This window comes from Leguminivora glycinivorella, chromosome 2 (assembly GCF_023078275.1).
Source record: "Leguminivora glycinivorella isolate SPB_JAAS2020 chromosome 2, LegGlyc_1.1, whole genome shotgun sequence".
Classification (NCBI taxonomy): Eukaryota; Metazoa; Arthropoda; class Insecta; order Lepidoptera; family Tortricidae; genus Leguminivora; species Leguminivora glycinivorella.
Window position 1 is genome coordinate 17964310 of NC_062972.1, and position 24051 is coordinate 17988360.

At 35.7% G+C, this 24051-nt stretch overlaps 2 protein-coding genes across 2 annotated transcripts in view; one reads left to right on the forward strand and one right to left on the reverse strand.

Annotated features, from left to right (window-relative positions):
* Nucleotides 1-20317, reverse strand: part of LOC125234236 — a 180641-nt gene extending 160324 nt beyond the window's left edge. Inside the window, 1 exon segment of the mRNA XM_048140445.1 lies at nt 20017-20317. The gene's annotated coding sequence lies outside the window, so the exon portion shown is untranslated.
* LOC125238682 lies at nt 4734-9212 on the forward strand. Its single transcript, XM_048146081.1, has 4 exons — nt 4734-5424; nt 6446-6586; nt 7511-7852; nt 9154-9212. The coding sequence occupies exons 1-4, from the start codon at nt 4734-4736 to the stop codon at nt 9210-9212; spliced, it is 1233 nt and encodes a 410-aa protein (XP_048002038.1).
* Nucleotides 20318-24051: the final 3734 nt, after the last annotated feature.

Below are 24051 nucleotides of genomic sequence, written 5' to 3' on the forward strand. Positions count from 1 at the left end.
ATTCATAACTATATCACAAAAAAACTATCAATATTTAATGTAATTTTAGTACTTAGCAGAAAATTTCACATAGAAAATTTAACACATAGCGTCCCTTAATATTATATAGGTATGCCATTTAATTGTCTCCCATTTCTAATTATCCATATGTTACTTACACTGTATAACGCATTGCGTTGAACTAAGTATGTCTTTGTAACATTTATAAAGCAAGGCGATTACTCGAGAATGCCAAGATTTCTCGCGTTCCTTGAACCCTGATTTATAGGACAACCCTGCGTGGCTGCATTAAAAATGCACAAACTTCTTCCTGCTTCGCGAAACCTGACCTAGGGCTGGTCGTGCTAGAGTTTTGTGAAACATTATAGACCTTCATTATAAACTGAAATAGACATCATACATAAAAGAAAAAGCGACCACTTCCACCGGTTACCGAATTGGGAATCAAACTCGGGTCTTCAGCTTACACGGATTAGGTACATCATTAGCACTGGCGGCCAAAAAAAAAGATTATCAAATTTTTACTTTGAATTATTGTACTAAATATGATATTGTTTGATTTATAACATAATAATATTAATAATATGTGGTTGACATGCAGCAGATCTGTGATAAGGTGAAGGCTTTTAACATGTTAATAATAAATCAAAATTGTCAGAATATCTTTTTAAAAGTTGAATATACCTTAGCTCTCACAAGGAGAAAAAAATAATAATAGTACCTATTTTTTAAAAGCTTATTTTGTAAATATTACGTAAATATGGCTTTTCTGCTCATACAAGCATAAAATACTGATCTCTGTGAGTTGCGTAAGAATTGCCCTATCTAAATATTCATAATAAAATATTTAAAACAAACAAACTGTACGATCGCTCCTCCTTTAAACAAATTCTTCAGTACCTTACTGAAATTCCAGAAAATATTGCTCAAAGGCGCAGCCCGCATCGGCTGCAAAAGCTGCATATTTAAAGTGGTACCACGAAGTTAAACGTTGACTAATGACGGTACCCGTGGTACCGCCGGCATTAGGGCCGATTACGCTGTCCCGAAGGAATTGATCGCGGATCGTGTTCGAATCGAGGGACTCGCATATTTCGATATCGAGCTAGGAAGAATTCTATGAAAAATCTGTCTAAGAATTTATGTATTATTTATTTAAATTTTATTGCACAAACTCCATAAAAGGAATGTACAAACGGTGGACTTACTGTCTGATAACATTCTCTACCTGTCAACCATCCAAACAGAGACACGTTAAAATGGTGCAATGGTGGTGCGGTGCACAATGATCGGTACAGTATATGGTTCCTTATATTTAATATTTTACCTATACAAAAAAATATTTGAGATACCTATTTAACATAATTTTATATGAAATAAGTTTAAGTACCTACTTTAGATAACTATACCTAAGTATTAATACCCCCAAATACTGAAAAAGGTAAACAACCTCTAGCAATGCGATATACACAATGTTGTATTACGAAAACAATAGAATAGGCACATAAAAAATAACTAATAATACTAATTTAAATAAAAATATTCCCCCCATCAAGAAAGCTCAATCGATTCTACTCTCGATTCTGAACAAACGGTTTTCAGGTTTTTAGTGTTAAGTGAAACACGGTGTATATGCAAAGTAAACTCGGTAAATGTACTTACAGACGTAGTGCGAAAAGGGTTTCCTTCGTTCGTATTCGTCATGCTAGTTCAGTCAATGTCAGCACATCTTGTACTGACACTGACTGAAATAGCATGACACGTTCGTACGTTTCCATAACAATAAGAAGGCAAATCTTTTCGCACTACGTGGCACTACATCTGTACTTAAATATATGTAATTAGCTACATAATTAGAAAATTTGTTACCCGTGGCCTATTTCACGAAAATGACATTGAATATTTCTGGCTTGATAAGATTATTACTCGTCGTCAATATTTCCTTGTTGAACAGGCAATGAACGGCAAACTGTCACTGTCGGGCGACAATTGTCACTGTAATGAAACAGGCCACAGATAAAAGTCGGAAGCTATCATACATAAACAGGATATTGTGATTCAGTGGAAGCGTGTTAAACCCATTCAAATACAGATAAATGGCGTAAAGTCCGTTATTTTTACTCCCTTTGTAGCGCAGGTAAAAAAAACTATCAATTGATCGGCTCTACGCTCTATTTCACCTAATCCATTTACCTAATTACGGGTCCGCAATACATATTGATGATATGACACTTACCGAATCGACGTTTTATTACGAAAAATCTGATAAGATAAAGAAAAATCGATTTTGCAATATTCAAAAATTGAATAGTTTAAAATACGAAAAAAAATCGGAGTTAAAACCGATGGTACTTCGCTGTCGTCGTCGGATTACCTGTTCTCTTTATTACGAAAAAAAAAACAATAAATTGTATGATAATTTTACATATAAGGTACCTAATTGTACATCTTTTGGATGCCGCAATAACAAGAAATGATTGTTTTATTTCGTTGCCCAAATCCCTTACAGGAATGTTGTTTATCCTAAGTTTCTTCTTATACTAGACGTGATACTCATTTTGCAAGATTTTTGCACAAAAAATAATTTAAAGAGCTAAAGCTAAACCTAATAAAATAATATACCGATTATAAAACTATTATTAATCTTTTCTTTCTACTTTCTCCACAGATACAAAAAAATGTATATTAGGTATCTTCTGCCTGATCTCTAACATAAAGGTATGTGCCTACTTCGACAGCGCTAGATTACGGGTATCGGGAACATATTGGACCGAATTACTTGGAAGTGTGTCAGCCGATAACCTCAAATCGACTTATCATTGATAAGAGAACATTATATACTTCGCTTATTACGCTTTGCACTACTGTACCTACTTTTATTTTTCATTTCTCCATTCGTGGCCTACTTTTAATTATTTATAGGGCAATTCTCAATTAGAATACATTTTGAGAAAAGGGGCATCCTTAAACTATGCGTAGTTTGGTTTAGACTACGTGCACTTATGAGATATGTAGTCAAGTTTTTAATAAAATAGATATCAATAACTTTCTTCTTTTAATCATTCCTCAAGATTTAATCGATTGAAACTTGTCAAAGTTTTTTTTATGTAGGCTTTCGTTGTCCAAATGTGGGTGATTAATTTATCCCTGTGGTACTTCAACTTAAGTATGATATTTTTGGAAATTTCAGTTTGATTAGATACTGAAAAATCTGTTTTCAGTCTCGTAATTTTTAAGAATTTATACCCGGTGACGGGTAAATATAATGAGACTCCCCGCGCCCAGAAAATAGTGTTTTGTTATTCCGTCATAAGATATCTGTACCTTCAACCTGTACCTGCAACTTCTTTAAACGAGTCATCACACATCGAGATCCTTGAACGTAACTAGTGACCAGGACCTAGAATATAATTCTCCAAAGTTGGACCACAACAGATAGCGTCATTACCCTGACGTCATTTAAGACTCATCATGAGAAACTAGCCGTGACCTTAACTATTCAATATGTAAAAATACTTGAATAAATATAAACTGCAGGTAAACTGTTTATATATGCCTCTCTCAATTATAGTATCCTACTCATATTTGAGTAGCGAGTCGATAATAATGACTTATGAGTATATTATATTAACTTCCTTATAATCATTGTACCTATGTTTTTTGTTGATGAACAACTGTCTTGACATACCTATTCAAAAAAGTCAACAAATAAAAATATTTATTATATTCATGAATGAATAGAGGAATTTTCAAAATAAATACGTTATTCTATTGTTTAAAATAGTTTGCAGTCGGAACGGATATTAACTATAATACTTTAAATAAACTAACTAAAACACATTTGGAAATGTTTTGTTGACTGCGGGCCCAAAAAAACTCACTACGTCATTTAGAATCCAATTCTACCGCTTTCTCAGTTAATTATGAAACACTTTTACCCTAGATGAAGAAGAACATTAACCTAAGTACTTCAATACTGAAGAGTTATGAGTGAGTGAGTTAGTTATGAGTGAGTGTTCCTAGTTCCCTGATCTTAAATCTGAACCACGAAGATTTAATAATGTCATGTCTAGTTGTCTACTTTTCTTTAGATCATATTTTATTATCAATAACTGTTGTTTCTTTTAAGTGAATGACTAACTACCCGACCATTTTTGCGATAATTCGCAGATAAATTGATTGGCTATCAAAGTTATGCCTATCTTTAATAAAGTATCTACTTAAATTTCATTGTCAATTAGCATTTTTTTAGATTAGATTCTACCGCCGCCATCTTAAAAGTAACATCTTTGTGAAATCGCTCCTCGTATTTATCGCTAAAATGGTGTTTTTACGTGTAATCGAGTGCCTATTTTTGACTATTTGCATAGTTAAACTGATATACTGAGACGTTTGAATAAAATCTGGACAGTTTAGTGTATAAAACAAGCAAAATTGAACATAATAAAAACATATACTCGTCCTACACAGTGTTGGTGAAGTGTTAAAACAAAACGTCGTAAGTCACCCATTTTAGCACGGCGCTTAAGACGTTCTTCGCAAAACCAATAGTGCAGTGATAAACAAACGTTGTATCGACCGGCAACTCAATTATTTATAATCAATCATAGCAAATAGGACCTATTATTAGTATATTTTACGATCTGATTCCGTGAGTAAAGACTGTAGGGACGTAACCTTCCTGCGATTTGTTTACCCTGTTATACTTTGTGGCTGTTACATCAATGATAAACATGGCTGGAGATCAATCTTCCCCGTTAAAAAGCAATTCGATGTCCGACCTGCATTCAGATGACTCCACAGTAGCTAGAAGCAACATTACCATGCGTTCAAAACGTAAGCAACCCGAAGACTCGCTCTCACCCGACTTCGAGCTACTTAAACGAGAACTCACGTCAATGTTTAGAGAGTGGGCCGGCGATCAAACACAAAAGTTTGAAAAACTAAATAATAGCCTTTTGGAAGTAAAGGCTCAGAATACAAATATTGAGGTGCTGAATAAGGAAACAGTAGGTAAACTCGACCTGCTTTCAAAACAACACGAGCAAGCATTGGGCAAAATAGATTCCCTGGAAACGAAACAAACAGAGACCTCTTCGAGAGTGTGTGACCTTGAAAACAAGTTCGACGACGTTCAACGCCAGCTCCGTTCTAGTAGTGTGCTAGTAAGAAATATTCCTCCATCAGAGACCAGCCTGCTTGAGATCTCTGTCAAGTTATTCGAGACTGTTGGAACTGAATTAAGGGCATGCGACATACGCAATTGCTACCGCCAAGGCAAGAAGGACACTGCGAAACCTATTGTTATCGAACTCAGCAACCCTATACAGAAAGCCAACCTTCTAAAAGCATCAAAAGCTTACAACTTGAGTCATAAAGAAGATAAACTAAATACCTCCCTTCTGGGCTTTAATGAGAAAAATAGTATTTATGTTTCTGAACTTCTGACTGACCGGGCGAATAAATGGTTTTATATGGCACGTCAATTAGTCAAAAATCAAAAATGTAAACATGCATGGACAAGGAACGGCAGAGTTTACATAAGTATGGGCCAGGGACAATCCGAAGTGCTAATCTCTAGCGAGAACCAACTACTTTTACTTAATGAACCATGACTATGCAAGCTCTGCCGGAGACCATACCTCTTCTCAAAATTACTACATCATAATTGTGTTAGTATAAAAACTAGCGTAAGTGATTCTTATTTCCTGTATATTATTATTATAGATTCAAATTATAACTGCCTATGCTTAAAACTTTTTTTATGTTACCTAAATAAGAATAATTACACACACGCGTTGCTTCCCCTTACACGTCACACAACACACCATTATTTAAAGTACGACACATATACCGATTTAAAACACAAATACCTAGTTGTGCATACTCTGGATCACGGAATAAGCTACTACTCACATATAACTGAGCCCTGGGCTCCATACCTACTGGGAGATGGCGGCTAACACTATAGTAGAAGTATTCGCAGACATTGACACAGTTAATGTCTCGCGTTCCTTGTTTTGTGATCCAGAATGTTGTGCAAAAGAAATAATATGTAATAACAAAACTCTTACCGTAATGACACAAAATATACGCAGTATATCTCGAAATATTGATGAACTGAACCTATTATTGCATAGAATAAATTCTAGAGTGGATATTATAGTTTTGACTGAATGTTGGATCAGCACCAACCCTTACCTACCAACCTTACCAAACTACTATGAAATACATACGAATAAAAACATGAACCAAAATAGTGGTATAGTGGTTTACCTAAGGAACGAAATACACGTGTCCTCTGTGGAGCCTTATTTTAATGATGCCAACTGCCTTGTACTCAAGTTGGGACAAACCACAGCTATAGTCGCAATTTATCGCTCCCCCTCATTTAGAAACCTGTACAATTTTACATCCTCATTGAATACTACACTTGAGCCTTTAGCCCATTTTCCGAATATTATCGTCACTGGAGATGTAAACATTGATATCAAGCCTGACAGCACTGACCCTCATTACGATGAATATCTAAATACTTTAGCATACCACGGACTAACACCTGCGCACACTATAGCAACACGTGAAGGTAACTGCCTGGATCATTTCATCATAAAATCCAATAATCAAAGTACCACAATTGTTTTGAATACTTTAATAACTGATCACAGACCTGTTCTGTTGACGTCGAATAACTGTCTTGAAACAACAACCTCCCAACGTCACACAATCACTCGCTTAGACTATAACTCTGTTTGTTCGGACTTGAATAACCTAGACTGGGAGTCCATCTTAGGGTGTTCAGACGCTGAACTTGCAACCAACTTGTTCATTGGCTTATTACAAGAAGTCATTTCAAATAATACCCGGACGTTTACTCTCCCTAGATCTCAAATTACATTTAGAAGCTGGATCACCCCTGGCCTAATACGAAGTATAAAAAAGAGAGATAGGCTACACTTGAAAGTACGTAAATATCCTGAGGATCTCGATTTACTATACAAATACAAAAAATATAGGAATACGTGTAATAACATCCTGAAGCGACTCAAAACAATCCATGACAAACAAGACTTAAGTAGAAACAAACATAATCCTAAAGCTATATGGAATTCAGTTAAAAAGATTTGCTTTCTAAAAAAAGACCCTAAGCCTCCTAATGAATTATTACAAACTCACAGCACTAATCAAGATTCTATTAATCATGTTAATACCTTTTTTGCGGAAATAGGAGCAAATCTAGCACAAAAGTCTCTATCACAATTAAACTTAACTGAAAAAGATCTAGCATCTAGATTATTGAAAGAGACTGGTTGTAGTAGTCGCCTTAAGTCAATGAGTCTACTTTCTACTGACATACAAGAGGTCTCACATTGCATTGACCGCCTAAAATATCAATGTGCTACTGGATGTGATGGGATTTCTACATACTTTCTCAAAAGAACCAAGGAAATTATTATATGCCCACTAACTCACATTCTTAACTTAAGTTTAACATCGGGAATATTTCCAGATGCTTTTAAGCAGGCAGTAATATCACCTATACATAAGGACGGGAACAGAGACGATGTTAATAACTATCGACCAATCTCGATTCTACCAGCGCTTTCTAAGCTCCTGGAGAGGCTTATGAACACTCGCCTGGTGAAATATCTCGAAAGTAATAATATCCTCTCACCTAACCAATATGGGTTCCGCAAAGGTAGGTCAACGGAGGACGCGGTGAACTCAATAACCAGTATGATTGCTAGACATCTAGATAACAAAAAGAAGTGCACCGCAGTCTTCCTTGACCTCGCCAAGGCCTTCGACACCGTCTCTGTTCCCATTCTACTTGCTAAGATGGAATGTCTTGGTATAAGAGGTCTGCCTCTTAAACTTTTTAAAAGCTATCTCACATATCGTAAACAATGTGTGCGCATAGGAGATACCATCAGCCAGCTGTCTCCAATGTATTATGGTGTTCCGCAAGGGAGCATACTCGGGCCAACCCTTTTCTTAATCTACATCAACAATTTATGTGATCTAAACATCCCAAATGCCCAAATTACAACCTTTGCCGATGATACTGCGATCCTGTTTGTTGGAGACAGCTGGTTGGAGGTTCAATCTCTTGTGGAATCTGGCTTAAAAACTGTCGTAAACTGGCTCAGTAAAAATCTCCTCACACTAAATATTTCTAAAACTAAATACATTAACTTTTCTGTCACTAGTTTCAATCAGCCGAAATTTCCTTTCACACTTAAAGTACATAGATGCACTACTGGTGATCTGCAGGGTGATGCAGCCAATTCTTATAATTGTGACTGTGAATGTCTAGAAAATGTTGATCAAACTAAATATTTAGGAGTTATAGTTGACAGCAATCTTTCTTGGTCCAAACATATTCGTTACATATCGAACCGTATTCGTAAGCTAATTTTCATTTTCAAAAAAATTAGGCGTGTCTCTGACCCACACTTTCTTAGAACGGTCTACATTGCATTAACGCAATCACTGCTTACTTATTGTATACCGGTCTGGGGAGGTGCTGCTAAAACGCACTTGCTTCCACTAGAACGTGTTCAAAGAGCGATCCTGAAAGTCATGTTCTTTAAACCCATTACTTTTTGCACTAAAACACTTTACTCCATAGCTCGAGTTCTAACAGTTCGTCAACTGTATATTGAAAGAGTGTGCCTTAGACAACACAGATATGCCTCTAATATAAGTGCACGTCGCGCAGGTGGACGTAGAAAATATAAAGTATTTGACTCAGTGGCACATAATACAGTTTTTTATCGCCGTCAATTTAACTTTCTGGCTCCATTTATTTATAACAAAGTCAACGAACGTTTAGACATCTACAATAATAATAAACACTATTTGATAAAAAGTATTCGCAACTGGACTTTGACCCTTAATTACTCAGAAACTGAAAAACTCCTAGAAGTTGTTAGGTGATTGTTAAAATTTGTGCGAGCGTAAGCAATTTAAATAGGTCAAAATATTTAATTAAGGTAAATAAGCAAGAAGTTAATATACCAGGTAAAATCTAATAATAAACATACAATAAATAAATAAATAAATAAATATTATAGGACATTCTTACACAGATTGACTAGGCCTCACTCAATATAGTAAGTATAAACATAAAGAATTATCTGTTGATTTCAGAGACAGGAAGCCATCTTTTTCAAGTACAGTACTTCAAAATTCATAATACCACTTATTAAACTTTTTTTTTTTTTTTTTACTACAGCCTATAATAAATATATTTTGGAACAGTTCCTCATTCCACTTCACACTCGCGTTCTTCTACATAAACCACTACCACACGTAGGTATACACACACACGCACACACACACACACACACACACACACACACACACACACACACACACACACACACACACACACACACACACACGCGCGCGCACGCACACACACACACATACACACACACACACACACGCACACACACACACACACACACACACACACACACACACATACACATACACATTGGTAATTATTCTTATTCCTAAAGTTAATAGTAGGTAATTTAATTCAATGTAGTGTTAGAAGTATAGGTATATACTTAATACTGATAAAAACAAAAGTCTATTATGTTTAATTTACTCGTTAATTACTATATCATGTAATTGTCCATATATCTTCCTGCAGCTGTTTTGATATTTGTTGAATATTCATAGTATATACTCGTAAAATTCGAAGCGATGTCCTAATAATATGATTTATATGATACTTTAGTAAGCGATTCGAACATGTTTAGAAACAATCAACCTTTGTAACATTGATAATAATAGCGGTGGTTTATTCCCTGACCCCTATATGACAGGTTAACCTAGTTTAGGGCTCAGGACACTATTCCAAGGCTATTTTTATGTACTTTAAGCGATAACATACATCTCATGTAAATGTAACTTTGATACCTAAATAAAGCTTTTTCATTTTCATTTTCATTTTCATTTTTTTCATCTGATACCTAAATAATATTATTTTCACATTTTTGACCATATAAGTTTAAAGTATTTTCATTTAATCATTTTCATTCATTTTCAATCATTTATGATTTTTATAATTAATATTCAATCAAGGCTACCAAATGAAAGTTGTGTCCTAAATTAACTACCGTTAAATCGCCATCAAGTTGCTTAACGTTTTAATTACCAAATTAATTAAATCAATTTCTGTTACCCCTCGGTCAATGCCAATAAGTACTTCGAATTTGATTTAGGAAGCGGGTTTTAAAATTGATTATGAATTAGACACCATAAGTTTGTCACGTCACCATTTTCTCTCTAACTACCACGGGAAGGAGAGGCACTCTACCTAGCTATAAAAAACCGGCCAAGAGCGTGTCGGGCCACGCTCAGTGTAGGGTTCCGTAGTTTTCCGTATTTTTCTCAAAAACTACTGAACCTATCAAGTTCAAAACAATTTTCCTAGAAAGTATTTATAAAGTTCTATACTTTTGTGATTTTTTTCATATTTTTTAAACATATGGTTCATAAGTTAGAGGGGGGGGGGACGCACTTTTTTTTCCTTTAGGAGCGATTATTTCCGAAAATATTAATATTACTTTTTGCTGTGTACTTAACACAGCAAAAGGCAATGTACAAGTTTCTAATGGGGTGGCAACGCGCATGTGACACTGTTTGAGTTGCAGGCGTCCATAGGTTACGGTGACCGCTTTACATCAGGCGGGCCGTATACTTGTTTGCCACCGACGTAGTATAAAAAAAAAATATATCAAAAAACGATCTTAGTAAACCCTTATTTATTTTTTACATGTAGGGGGGGTACCCTAATAAAACATTTTTTTTAATTTTTTTATTTTTGCACTTTGTTGGCGTGATTGATATACATATTGGTACCAAATTTCAGCTTTCTAGTGCTAACGGTTACTGTGATTATCCGCGGACGGACGGACGGACAGACATGGCGAAACTATAAGGGTTCCTCCTAGTTGACTACGGAACCCTAAAAAATGAAAGTGTCCTTTAACTGAAAAATAACTACTATCCCTTTTGGCATACCTAGTAGAAATGTGCAGACTCGATCTCTCCTATTTGTGATGAATAGCCTTTTCCCGAAAAAATAGTTATTTGTTATACAAGGGAGCAAAGTTGTATTTTAACCGAGTGTGGAATTGCAACACGAACTAGCGAATGGATTCTAGGGTTGAACTACGAGCTAGCGAATGGATTCTATGGTTGAACCACGAGCGAAGCGAGTGGTTCGAAAATAGAATCCTGAGCGAAGAGAGTAGTTCAAAAATAGAATCCTGAGTGTAGAGAGTGATAATAAAAACAACTGGAACATAATTGCACAGAAATAAGTCAATTTGCGTTTATTACAATTTCCACGATGCACTAATCGACACCACAAAAGTTTCAAATTAAGAATATAGAACAAAAATCTATTTGGGTGTATTCCGTTTCACGCATTTTGAGATTGCAATGTTACTTAAGGTGCGTTCTGAATAAGTACAATGGAAGAGTCAAAAATACGTTTCTTGTACGATTTCAAGTGTTTTATTGTAAAATCATGTTATATAATTGTTTGAATTTAATGTTTTTAGTCGGATACAATTCGATATGAAATTATTAGGGTTCCGTACCTCAAAGAGGAAAAACGGAACCCTTATAGGATCACTCGCGTGTCTGTCTGTCCCTCTGTCACAGCCGATTTCTCCGAAACTACTGGACCGATTTACTTGAAATTTGGCACACGTATGTAAACCTGTGGCCCAAAGACGGACATGTAATTTAATTAAATGAAATTTAATCACAGGGGTCACTTTTGGGGGGTAAAATTAAAAATTAAAAATCAAAGTTATTAAAACTATATTGTGTTACATATCAAATGAAAGAGCATTTTATCAGCATCTGAAATATATTTTTTTATATTTTTTGTTTTGGTAATTTAGAAGTAATTTAAGAAAATAAGCAAAAAATGACCATTCCCCCCCCTTATCTCCGAAACTACTTAGCGTAAAATTTTCAAAAAAATACACGAGATAGCCCTCTCCATGTAGATTACAGGAAAACCTATTAGAAATCTACAGTCAAGCGTAAGTCGGACTTAAGAGAAAAAAACTCAGATTACGAATTTCACTCACTGCCGCTGCAAGTAGTTACTAAACGTCTTAAAATTGTGTAATCGAGTTGGACAGGTATAAAGAAATTCATTTCTGTCTTTTTCTTTTTAGAACTTGTTCAATTTTTTTTTCATTTGTACAAAATGACTTAAGTTCCTACTAAAAAGGAGGCGCTTAAGACCGTTTATAAATTGACTGAGCAAAATTTTATTCAAATCGGTCCAAAAAAAGGTGTCTGTTGACGAAAACATAGAATTTGTGCCACCGAAAGCCCAAATCTGAAGTCCATTTTGCTCTATCTCTTATCGTTTCCGAGATATATACGTAAAGTCTTGAAAGTTCGAAACGTTAACTTTGCCATCATAGTCGTTCAGGCGCTCATGAGTTCTTTGTATGGAAAAGTCGAAAACCGACTCGCACTTGACCAATGTTCATAGAACGTTGTGGTTTTTTTTTATTAGCAAAAATGACTTAAGCGCCTTCAGAAGTGTAGGTGCTTAAGACCGTTTGTAAGTTAAAGTTAGCTGTGATGGCTCAACGAAGAAAGAAGATTTCAGTATCCTACTTATCAGGGCGAGCGGTAGCGAAGCCCTCCTATAGTCGACAAAGTTCCGAACCTTGTGGTACATTTTTTGAAAAAACTATCACGCCTATGAAGTTGTGCTTAAACATAGTAATTTAATTATTTTATTGTCATTTAAAAAAAAATCAAATCTCAGTTTTGTGTTCAATATTGTACTACTAACGCCATCTGTTAGGACTCTAAGGAGTAAGAAAACATCGTTTACTATTTTGTATAACTAACGCCATCTGTTAGAAAACTAAAGAGGTAACGTTGTATTTTTGACGTCTGTCAACTATGACGATCAATCGAAACTTGGCACTGGAAATGGCGCGTAATTCAATTTTTCTATGGGAATCAAAACTTAGCCCCTACATTTTTAATATTATGTTATGGCTCGTCAAAGTTTAGGAAGCCAGCCAGAAGCCAAGGGAAGAAAGGGAGGGAGAGAGAGGTTATCAACACGGTGTTTTCAGTCAAAAGAAAAAGTAAATTTTATTTATTTATTTATTGTTGAGAAACCCAATGTACTTAGGATATGTTTAGGAAACTCAACGATAGAGTTGTTCGCTGTCGTTCGCTAGATGTCACTGTTACCCCCGCAAACTGGGCAATGACTTGTTTTCGTAAAATGTATAAGTATTTTTTGATGTCCACATTTTTCGCTAGATGTCGCTGTACCACCTGCAAACTAGTGAACGGCATTCTATGGTTCAATAACATATATTTAAATTGTATTAATTTCATCTTTTTTAGGGTTCTGTAGTCAACTAGGAACCCTTATAGTTTCGCCATGTCTGTCTGTCCGTCCGTCCGCGGTTCTCAGTAACCGTTAGCACTAGAATGCTGAAATTTGGTACCAATATGTATATCAATCACGCCAACAAAGTGCAAAAATAAAAAATGAAAAAAATGTTTTATTAGGGTACCCCCCTTACATGTAAAGTGGGGGCTGATATTTTTTTTTCATTCCAACCCCAACATGTGATATATTGTTGGATAGGTATTTAAAAATGAATAAGGGTTTATTAAGATCGTTTTTTGATAATATTAATATTTTCGGAAATAATCGCTCCTAAAGGTAAAAAAAGTGCGTCCCCTCCCTCTAACTTTTGAACCATATGTTTAAAAAATATGAAAAAAATCACAAAAGTAGAACTTCATAAAGACTTTCTAGGAAAATTGTTTTGAACTTGATAGGTTCAGTAATTTTTGAGAAATATACGAAAAACTACGGAACCCTACACTGAGCGTGGCCCGACACGCTCTTGGCCGGTTTTTTTACGTTCGCATCACATGATTTGTTAAGACAATTTAAGTACAGGGAGAAAATTGTCCTGGCTGGGTCATGCCTTTACAAGAAATTATATTTAAAAAAGTATTCGGATTTCAAAATTCTTTGCACTCTTGTGGATAAAATGCGATTTTGCTATCTGTTTTTAAAGAATAAAAAAGTCCTTTCCGAGCTAGTGAGGTGAAAAAGATATTATTAATTTCTATTGAACTTTGCTATTGAAGTTGTGAAAAAAGTATCCACGTGTACTAGCTGAGAAAATATTTCTACCAGAATTTGCACCATTATGTTAGGTAACTTATACATTAGGGTTGTCAACTTGTCACTTATCGACTGAAAAAACCAAATTACCTATTGTTAATAAGTATGGCCACTTCAAAATAATCCCACGGATTCCAAACAGACACGAAACGTTTATGTTTCTATTTCTTGCTGTAATAATAAAATTATAATTCAATGCTAATTAAGATCAATAAGCTTGCGTGTTCTTGCAATTTCATTTCACGGTCTTCGCCCGCAATAGCACATCATAGTATAACTGTAGTTGAAATTAGTTCAATATGCTAAGATTCTTATCGTCATTATAAATCATTTGCTTTCCGAGATGCTATCGCTCTTGCTATGGGTTCAACGAACTTTCCCTGTATGCAGTGAGTTGAAGTGCATCTCAGTAAATATGTTGTTTTATCATCTGCGTGTAGATTTATTGTCAAGTGATTATGATGATGTAACTTGACATAGTTTTTCATTGCGTAAAGCACTTAGATTACATAGGCACAAGTAAGTTAATAAGTTACAATTGCTCGCTACCGGTGGTTTGCTCTATTCATATATAAATCTAATTTAATTTATAAAATAAAACACCATGATTAACCTCATGCTCATTTGTATAAGAAGCGCAATTCGGGTTAATGTGGCCTAATTTGGCGATGGGTAAATTGTTGAGACATGAGGGTCAACATTTTTTAGTAATATCTCCTACGTTGTTCTTCAATAAAAGCTGCATCCTGTACACTTTGTTTTGGTACGACCTCCGTTCGCGCAACATCCGAAAAGCTCCTAGCCAACGTTCCCGTATTAGTAATAATGTATTTTCTTATGTTTACATATAAACATATACGAGTTGTAAAGTCATACCGTAGTCAGTCGTAGGACTGAGATCTACATATACTTCACTCTTTCATAGAAATGAGCGGGTTCATGACAGTCGAAATGTATGAAACAGCAATTTTTTTTTTTGCGATTTCTATATTGGTCCCATATTAAAAGTTGTTCATTATGACCTCAAATGAAAAGTCACTATGTAAAGATTGAACGGATTTTTTATATTCAGCTTTATTGAAACCCGGAAAGCGGATTAAAGACTTCGTTGTTCAATCGTTCATCATTACAGATAGGTATCCTCCCTATACCCACAGAAAGTGTTTAAGGGCCAGTTGCATCAACCACATTTGACAGACACATCATCGTCACGCAGCAGATGACTATGGAACTTCGCATACAATAAAATTTAACGAACGCTTTAACGGTGACAGACGGTTTGATGCAACCGGCCCTAAGACTGGTAAAAAGATTTCTTTCTCACCCGTACCCATAGGGTGTTTAAATACCAAAAGTGTTAATTAGCACCTTATACATTCCAGAAAACGTAGGTGTAATATAAATCTAGTTTTCAAAGTTATAAAGGTTGCATCGCGTAAACGTGGTTAACACCCAGCGAGACTGGTTTCAGATTAAATGACGGATTGCAACTTGAAAGTGAGCGAAGCCAGGTTCGGGCCTAGGCACAGAACACCCCACTAGAAGCCAAATGCAAGCGATATTGTTCGAGACGCAAATCACCAATCCTTGCGGGGTGAGGCGGGCGCGCACGGTGCTGCCATTGGTCGTTTCAAATAATGGCGCGCCTTTATGATTAGCAGTAGGGTTGGGAATGGGACATGTCTATTATAGACAATGGTACCGGTACCAGTACTGTGGTGAATTTGTTTTGCAACAAATTATAATATTATAATTAAATTATAATAAGGCCTAGTTACCCTTCGGGTTGGAAGGTCAGATGGCAGTCGCTTTCATAAAACTAGTGCCTACGCCAAATCTTGGTAGTAGTTTCCAAAGCGGACCCCGGGCTCCCATGAGCCGTGGCGAATGCCGATGCCGGGATAACGCAAGGAGGATGATGATTGTGATAGCATCTCAATAAAAATCATTCTAGTAACTAATAACTAAACTGTGCATTTTTACTTACGTTTACTAAGTTAAATTACCAACTAAATATTCTAAACTAATCAATGAACTAAATACCACTACAGACTCTACAGATTCTCTGCTTTCTTTTATATTTCATAAAATGGTAGCACATGGTACGAACGGCAGTACGAAGTTCCCGCAACAGACATAAACTAACATGGCCCCATGCCTAGTCGTTTACGTGAAAGGGATAGCATATCACATTGTTAACTCGGCAAAAAGGGATGGACGCGCCTCGGCGCCGCTCAGCACAACCATATTGACCAGTATAAATGAACTCCGCGGATAATAAACAATATTCAACAAAATAATTAATTTGACTTAACTGTGGAATGTTATTCCACCTTTTTTATATGTAGAAGTGTTAGAAGACTTGCCACACCACTTTATGCTGTAAGAGACCATTGTTTGCAACCAAATTTGATTATTTAAGATTTTTTCCTGAGCGGACACGGACACTGTTAGCGGGTCGTATACTTGGGCGCTACTGATCGGTGTCGCACGCGTTCAAACTTTTATAAACCTGATTTGTCGTATGCTTGGTGACCGCGAGTCGCCCTGTAAGGGCCGTCTTGTTGTATTGGTCTGTGGGCCTAGGTCATAAAATCCGCAAGGCTGACTATTGAGATACTTCAGGGGTGTTATTTGTATCGACTGCGCTGGCGAGTCGAACGATACACAGAGCCTGGAGTTAAGTGTAAAAATATGGGTGTCCATGTACAAAAGTTGATCCAAAAATTATTGCTCAAACATACATTCCATAGCATAGATCTGTGGGGCATATTTTTGGTTAAATTTTATACACCCCTTTTTTTATACTTGACTGTACCTTTATCGGTGTAAGCGACATAATAAATGTGATAATATCTTGTTCAACTTTGCTCGGTAGGATTAGACATATTGACCGGGATATAAACCATGAAGGGACCGTGTGACGCGAAAATATCTGACACGGCCATATTTAAAGAGCTATAATATTTTTGCAGCATTTGAAGGGTAACATCTTTTTGCGGGTGAATGTATAGACTGATGTAAGAGGGACATACCTAGTCTACTGCAGGACTGACAAGAAATGTTTGCGGAAATCGGCGATGAAACTCCTTGTCGATTCTGTCTCTAATCAGCGAGAGCAGCAAACCATGACTCGTCAGAAATTTTGCGACCCTCGACAACGCATTTGCACCACTCCATTCGTTGTTTTTCGACCCTCTCCCAGAATGGATGGTAATAATGTCCCTCTTTGAGCAGTTTTACAGCAGATGATAGGTATTCCAATATCATACAAGGATGCGAACCTTTATACCTCTAGCAAGCTCAGACTTCGCATTATTGACGAGGTCATCAGTTCACTTGACGTTTGACTCGACAGTCTCAACACGGTCAGCAGCAATATGAAAGCCTGGCCAGTAAAAGAGCAAAACTGCTTTGGCAAGAAAGCCAGGCTGTGCCGTGTTATAAAAAAAAACAAAACTTGTCTATAGATAAACGATCTTATTACGATTACGCTGTGATTACGAAGTAATCTTGCAATTTGATTTTCACTATTGCAATGTTAACGTAATTTTGTAATTATAGAAATGTTATAAGTACTTAACTTAAGCAAAACTCAAGACGGTCATTAAAAATCATAACTTAAATTAATTTATCTATAAAATTATTACTCGAGTCGATGTTAAATATACAGGGTGAACCAAAAGACTTACAGGTTTTTTTAGCAAATAAATAAATTCTTCTAAATATGGAAGTAATATACTTTGTCGACGACTTGCTGCTCATTTCATGATACAAAATAAAAATACTGCTTTTTCCTGATGATCATACGATACTGAGTTTTGCATGTACGTATTTAGGATATGGGTCATTCCATTGTGACGGGTGGGACATTTATACTCTTTTTTGCCTACATTTTGCTTTATTTCTGCCAAACGGCAACAATTAGCGTATTAAATATGACATTATCAATTACTTGAATAATCAATGCGTACTGTACCATCAAAAAAAATATGAAAATGTCATTATTATTATGAGAAATTGATGGTATAAGAAGTGTGACGGGTGGGACTTCAAAGTGCCTCTCCTCTCCGACTTGACTTACACAATTCGCAATTGGTAAGAAACTACGAAACTTTTGTTAAACAACCATTTTTTATTTAATTCCTGATATTATATAGATTAGGTATTAGAATAATTTACGCAAATAACTCGTAAAACAAAAATAATTTTGCTTCTCAATGCTTGTGACGGGTGGGACAGCGCTTTGTGACGGGTGAGACGAGTAACATTTGAGTATACAAATATATGAAAAATATAAAGACAGTTCGTTTGTATTTACTTTAAATCAGCTCTTTTATTAATTATTTAATGTTACAAGTAATAATTTCAGTAGTTTTCTTAGAGCATTAAACCAAAAAAAATATTTTTTCAACTTGAATTTTTAAAGGTTCAGAAAATTGTCAAACCTTGTCAAACAGTCTATTACCACATACTTTTATCAGTGGGTCAGAAATAATGCCAAAAATTTTACCAGTTTTAATGAAAAAGACTTCTTCCTGACTCATAGGCCTCATTGCATTCATTGTGTTCTAAAAAGTAATACCACAACCGAATTAAGCAATATTAGACGTATAATTTGCTTTAATATAACCCAGTTAGGTTTAACTACACTTAAAAGAAGGATTTTATACTCATTAACTCAAGTTTTATCAGATAACCCATTTTGCTCACCCGTCACTGTGACGGGTGGGACCTACTTTGAAAAGCGTTAAAAGTATACTTTTATTCACAAGAGCAACGCGTTTTTTAGCTAAAATAACCAACCTCAACCTAATTGTTACTTTCACAAAGTAAGACATCAAGAGTTTAGATACTTTTAGGGTAAACAAGAAAAAACTTTGTTTTATTGTGACGGGCGGGACGTGAGTTACGCATTGTGTAGACGCCCAATAAATCCTAACCATGAAACTTAATTTAAATTTACTTGCCACTGGTTTAAACAGCTTTAAATATATTTTCTTTTACACATATCACTTTCTCCATAATGTTTATTAAAAGCGCGAAATAGCGCTGCCAACTTAGGGTATATATATGCCACCTTAGACAACTGGTGCTAGGGGTACGTTATAAAATGCAAAAAAATGTCATAAAAAGGAAAAACTCATTGATTCATAAAATTAGGCATAATGTTCTATTCTCTAGATGTAGATTTAAATGTAAATTAAGTTATTTAATTTTTATGCCTGTGGTGTCGGTTTCGCTGGAATGACCCACATGGCTAAATATAAAACCTGTTAGATCTACATATTAACTATACAGGATATTTTAAACTGTCTACGGTCATTCACTTCTACGATCAATGTAGAGTCGATTTTAAAATATTAATTTAACCATAGGAGTATTTTTTTTACTATACTAAAATTTTGAGACCTAAAAATAGGAGGTTCGTATGCAGTTAGTTGGTTAAATTTTATTTGATTTAGTTACCTTTTAATATAATCAGATGACCAAGTCATCAATTATAAAGAAATAAACAGTAAAATTTAATAACTTCTTTAAGCATAACGTATCTTATAGTAGCGTAACATTTTTAATTATGTATTTGAATTTGTAAATAAAATGAGTATTGGATTAACTAAAAAAAAACATGTCATTATTATGTTTGTGATGTCACTTGTGGTTTATGCGGTTATTAGTAGACTTTTTTCTTACTCTTTACTAACAAGACAACTGTTACTTTCTTTATCCGTTTAACTTGATTGGTAGCACCTATTGTTTCTGAAACAGTTATGCAAAATGGCTTAAAAACTTACCAAACAGCTTCAAAATTCCGGATACAGTTCAAAAACCCCACATAAGCACTGTGCACAAAACTAAGAGCGTAACACATGCAGGCTGTGTTTGTGAGATTGTCAATGCAATGCCAACTTTCTACTTGAACTTTAGTCAATTAAACTGAATTATGAACACTAGCTGTACACGATGAACATAGAATTGTTATAAATGTTGTTTGAGATAAAGTTTCTGTTTGTTTTCTGTGTTGTTTTTATAGTTATTTGGTGACGTAAAAGTTTTCGCGTGGCCGGGGCGAGCGTTCGGTCGCGGCTGCGGTCTGTGCGCATCTGAGCTCGCTCGCAGACAGTTGACCTTCGTAGAATCAAATGCGAGTGAAGTTAGGTACGACCGGTTTGGCTTTGGGCAAAAGTGCCTGTATGCTTTTTGCCTAAGTATTTTTCAAGTTTGCGATGAGCTTTGGTGTCAATTTTCAATTCAATTCTGAAATTCAATTTAAGGATGTTAATAATATATGTCTGGATTATAATAATTATCAAAAGCAAACTTTCAAAAACTGCAAACTTTCTCACAAAATTCTGTAAATAGATAAATAAACTCATCATTATTTCTCACGGTTTGTTTTGCGTGCAGTATTTTTTAATACTGTATTAAATTAATTTACATGCGACAAATAAGAAAAAACAAATACTTTTGAATGTACATCAGTATTTTTTTCGACCGAAATCTATTTTTTTTTATTCGTATAGGTAGTTAAAATATTTTTTTATTATATTATGTATTTTTATAAGTAATAAATAATAATTACTTAATACTGAAGTTCTTATTATTTATGTTATCAATTTATGTAAAATTAATATTTATTATGAGAATCCCTCTGTGGGGTAAAGGCCTCTTCCGATTATGGTTATTGTTTTCTGTCCTTTGCCTTAAGGTGTCTTGCCATTTGTCTCCTTCGATCCTGAAAATTGTTTCAGAGATGCATTTATTTCAGAGATGACCATTATAGAGACATTCCTATCTGGGTAGTGTAAGTTCCTGTTATTTTTAAAATGGCGCCCAACAGAACCTGAAGACCAGCCTAGTTAATCTGAAGTAGCTATACTTGAAACAACTTGGTCATTTTGAGGAAAAAAACCATCTCTTACTTTATTTTACTTTACTTAGAGCAAAATCTAAAAGTTTTTCTTTCATTAGTCTTCGTTTGTTACATATTATACCGGATGCGACACTATAGGTACAGTATACAGAGTGTATTTTCTTTTTGGATCAGTGACGGCGTACTATTTAAGTACCATATTATAATCCTGTTCCGCGTAGCAACGCCAAAGAGGTCTTAAATAATCTTCCCTAGAATTCAAATTAATGACGTTAACAGAATTTGGAACAACCTACAGGATGCGAGAATAAGGTAATTTTTGTCAAACTTTTTTTTCAGTCGATCTTATTTCTATCTGGATTTAAAAGCATGTACTTAAAGTATAAAAAATATGGATGGAAAAGCCACAATTGAACACAGTCTGTTTGAACGGTTTGTTGAAGGCATTTTGAACATGGCGTTGAACTTGGTTGTATAATTGGCATGTTTAACATTATCGATTCGGGTTACGGATGGCGTCAGGATTTAGTCATAACTCACGAAGCGGGCATGTTGAACATTTTGAATTGCCCCTGACGTTCGGCCGCCGATTATCTGAATCGGTTTCGCCGAAGCCGAGCTTTGGCCAGTTTGTTTTAATTGGCATCAACTCAGGGGGCGTTGCACGGTTGCATGTTCAAAATTTCGCCAGGTGCGATTAACTTCAGGATTATTCAGGGTTCCGTTTCTTCAGTACGAACATTAGGGTTAGCCAACGTCACAATTGCCTATGCTCCTAGCGTATCACATAGCCAGCTCTTTCTACCGCTCTTTCGTCGTATTAGTGGCGCGACAGGGCCAGTTGCGTTTCGATCGCTACGTGTCTACGATAGTCACTTCGGCTAGGCCCTGTAAGTTCTGGACATGCTGGAATGTTATTTTTTTTAATTATTATCGTTACCTACATTTTGATAACCTGATAAAAATAATGACAACTAAGTACGTAAATTATTTCAAACATATTTTTATGTGAACATTCTAACGCCGTGTCTTGCTTGCGTGGGCGACGGTCGCGCGACCGTCGCCGTCGCGTCTCATGCTTCCATATCGATAAGGTTTGATATCGTATGCATCGCATCGCCGTCGCGCGACCATCGCGCGACCGTCGCCCACGCAAGCCACGGCGTAAGCTAAAGCTTAGTTCTATTAAGAATGGAATAAGATATTTATTATATTTATTGATGTAGAATATATACTAAATCATAACTATAGACAATATCAACAAACAAATAATATGTATTCTTAAGATATAGAAAGATGGAAACCCCTAAAACAATTGTTAGTATAAAATTGAACCCTGAAAACTCTTAGGATTGAGATCCTTCCACACAAAGTTCGTTGAGCAGTAATTTATTGCACAGTCAAGTTTGTAATTAAATTACGATGGATTAAATATCTCGTTTTGGTGGTTCGATTTTATAATTAATAGCAGTTACACTGAATTATTTGAATAGGGTTACTTTTTGTTATCCGACCGATGTTTTGGTTTCGGCGTACAAATTATGTTTCGGTCAAGTTTGGTTTAAACTAGACAAAAACTGAACCTTCTGTTACATCAAAAAGGCTGGACACTAATAAATAGTTGGTGTATACCTATGTATACCTATATAATTTGGTGTATACCTATATAATTAATATTATTTTGGCGACCGGTCTGGCGCAGTCAGTAGTGACCCTGCCTGCTGCGCCGCGGTCCCGGGTTCGAATCCCGGTAAGGGCATTTATTTGTGTGATGAGCACAGATATTTGTTCCTGAGTCATGGATGTTTTCTATGTATATAAGTATTTATATATTATATATATCGTTGTCTGAGTACCCACAACACAAGCCTTCTTGAGCTTACCGTGGGGCTCAGTCAATCTGTGTAAGAATGTACTATAATATTTATTTTATTATTTATTTATTATAATATTTATAATATTTAATTACGCGCTCTAAATCCCACTTATTCTATTCCCCATTCCTCCATGATTAAAAAACCGCAAATAAAATAATAAAATTGAATAAAATCGTTTTTGCCCAGAGCATGCAAGTTGTGGAATGAGCTATCTTCTGAGGTGTTCTCCTTGCGCTATGACATGGGGTTCTTCAAGAAGCAGGTATTTAGAGTCCTCAAAGGTCGGCAACGCATAAGTGACTCTGATGTTGCTTATCCATGCGGCTATGACTGCTTCCCATCAGGTGGCTCGTCTGCTCGTTTGCTGCCCATATTATTAAAAAAAAAACTAGTTAAAATAAAACGTAACATTGAAAAAGACCTCTCTCCGTCCTACTCCGTGACCCAGGGGAAAACACCGTTCCCGTGACGTCGGAGATTAATAGTTTCAAAATTTAACTAAACACAGTCCATCCCGTTATTCAAGTTAAAAATAAAAAAAAACTGAATTTGCACCTTATGTATAACGAAAACCTTTGGAAGGATCATCACAGCGCAGCGCATCATTTATGTCAGGCAGGGTGGCTAGCCGAATGGCACAATCGCTCACGAAACGCTCACGAAACGAAGCGCTAGTAGATATCTATCTCTATCGCGCTTGCGTATTGGCGCGACAGAGCCAGCGGCGTATCGCTTTCGTTTGGCGTCGGAGAAATGCCATTCGGCTACGGGGCCAGGTATTGTTAAACGGGTTCTTGACAAATTATCAAACCTATAACTATCTCTTTTCACCCCATGGACTTATCGATAAAGACGTCTTGCATTTTTACCCGGCAAGCGTGACAAAACCTGCAGACGCAGGGTTCGTTTTTTGAATTTAAATAAATTTACACTTTAACAAGAAGGCTTACGAGTATTAAGTCCTTTTAGTTATTCGAACTTAGCCTATTTTATGAAAGCTTGCTATTCGTGAATTTCTTCGTGTGTAAATACATGAATAATAAGAAAATTTCACGTTAAAAATATTAAACATATTAAAC

Coding starts and splice junctions, on each gene's coding strand:
- LOC125238682 (XM_048146081.1), top strand. CDS start 4,734: ATGGCTGGAGATCAATCTTCCCCGTTAAAAAGCAATTCGATGTCCGAC. Junction 5,425..6,445: donor GGGCTTTAATGAGAAAAATA/GTATTTATGTTT, acceptor TTGAGCCTTTAG/CCCATTTTCCGAATATTATC. Junction 7,853..9,153: donor TGCTAAGATGGAATGTCTTG/GTATAAGAGGTC, acceptor TGTTGATTTCAG/AGACAGGAAGCCATCTTTTT.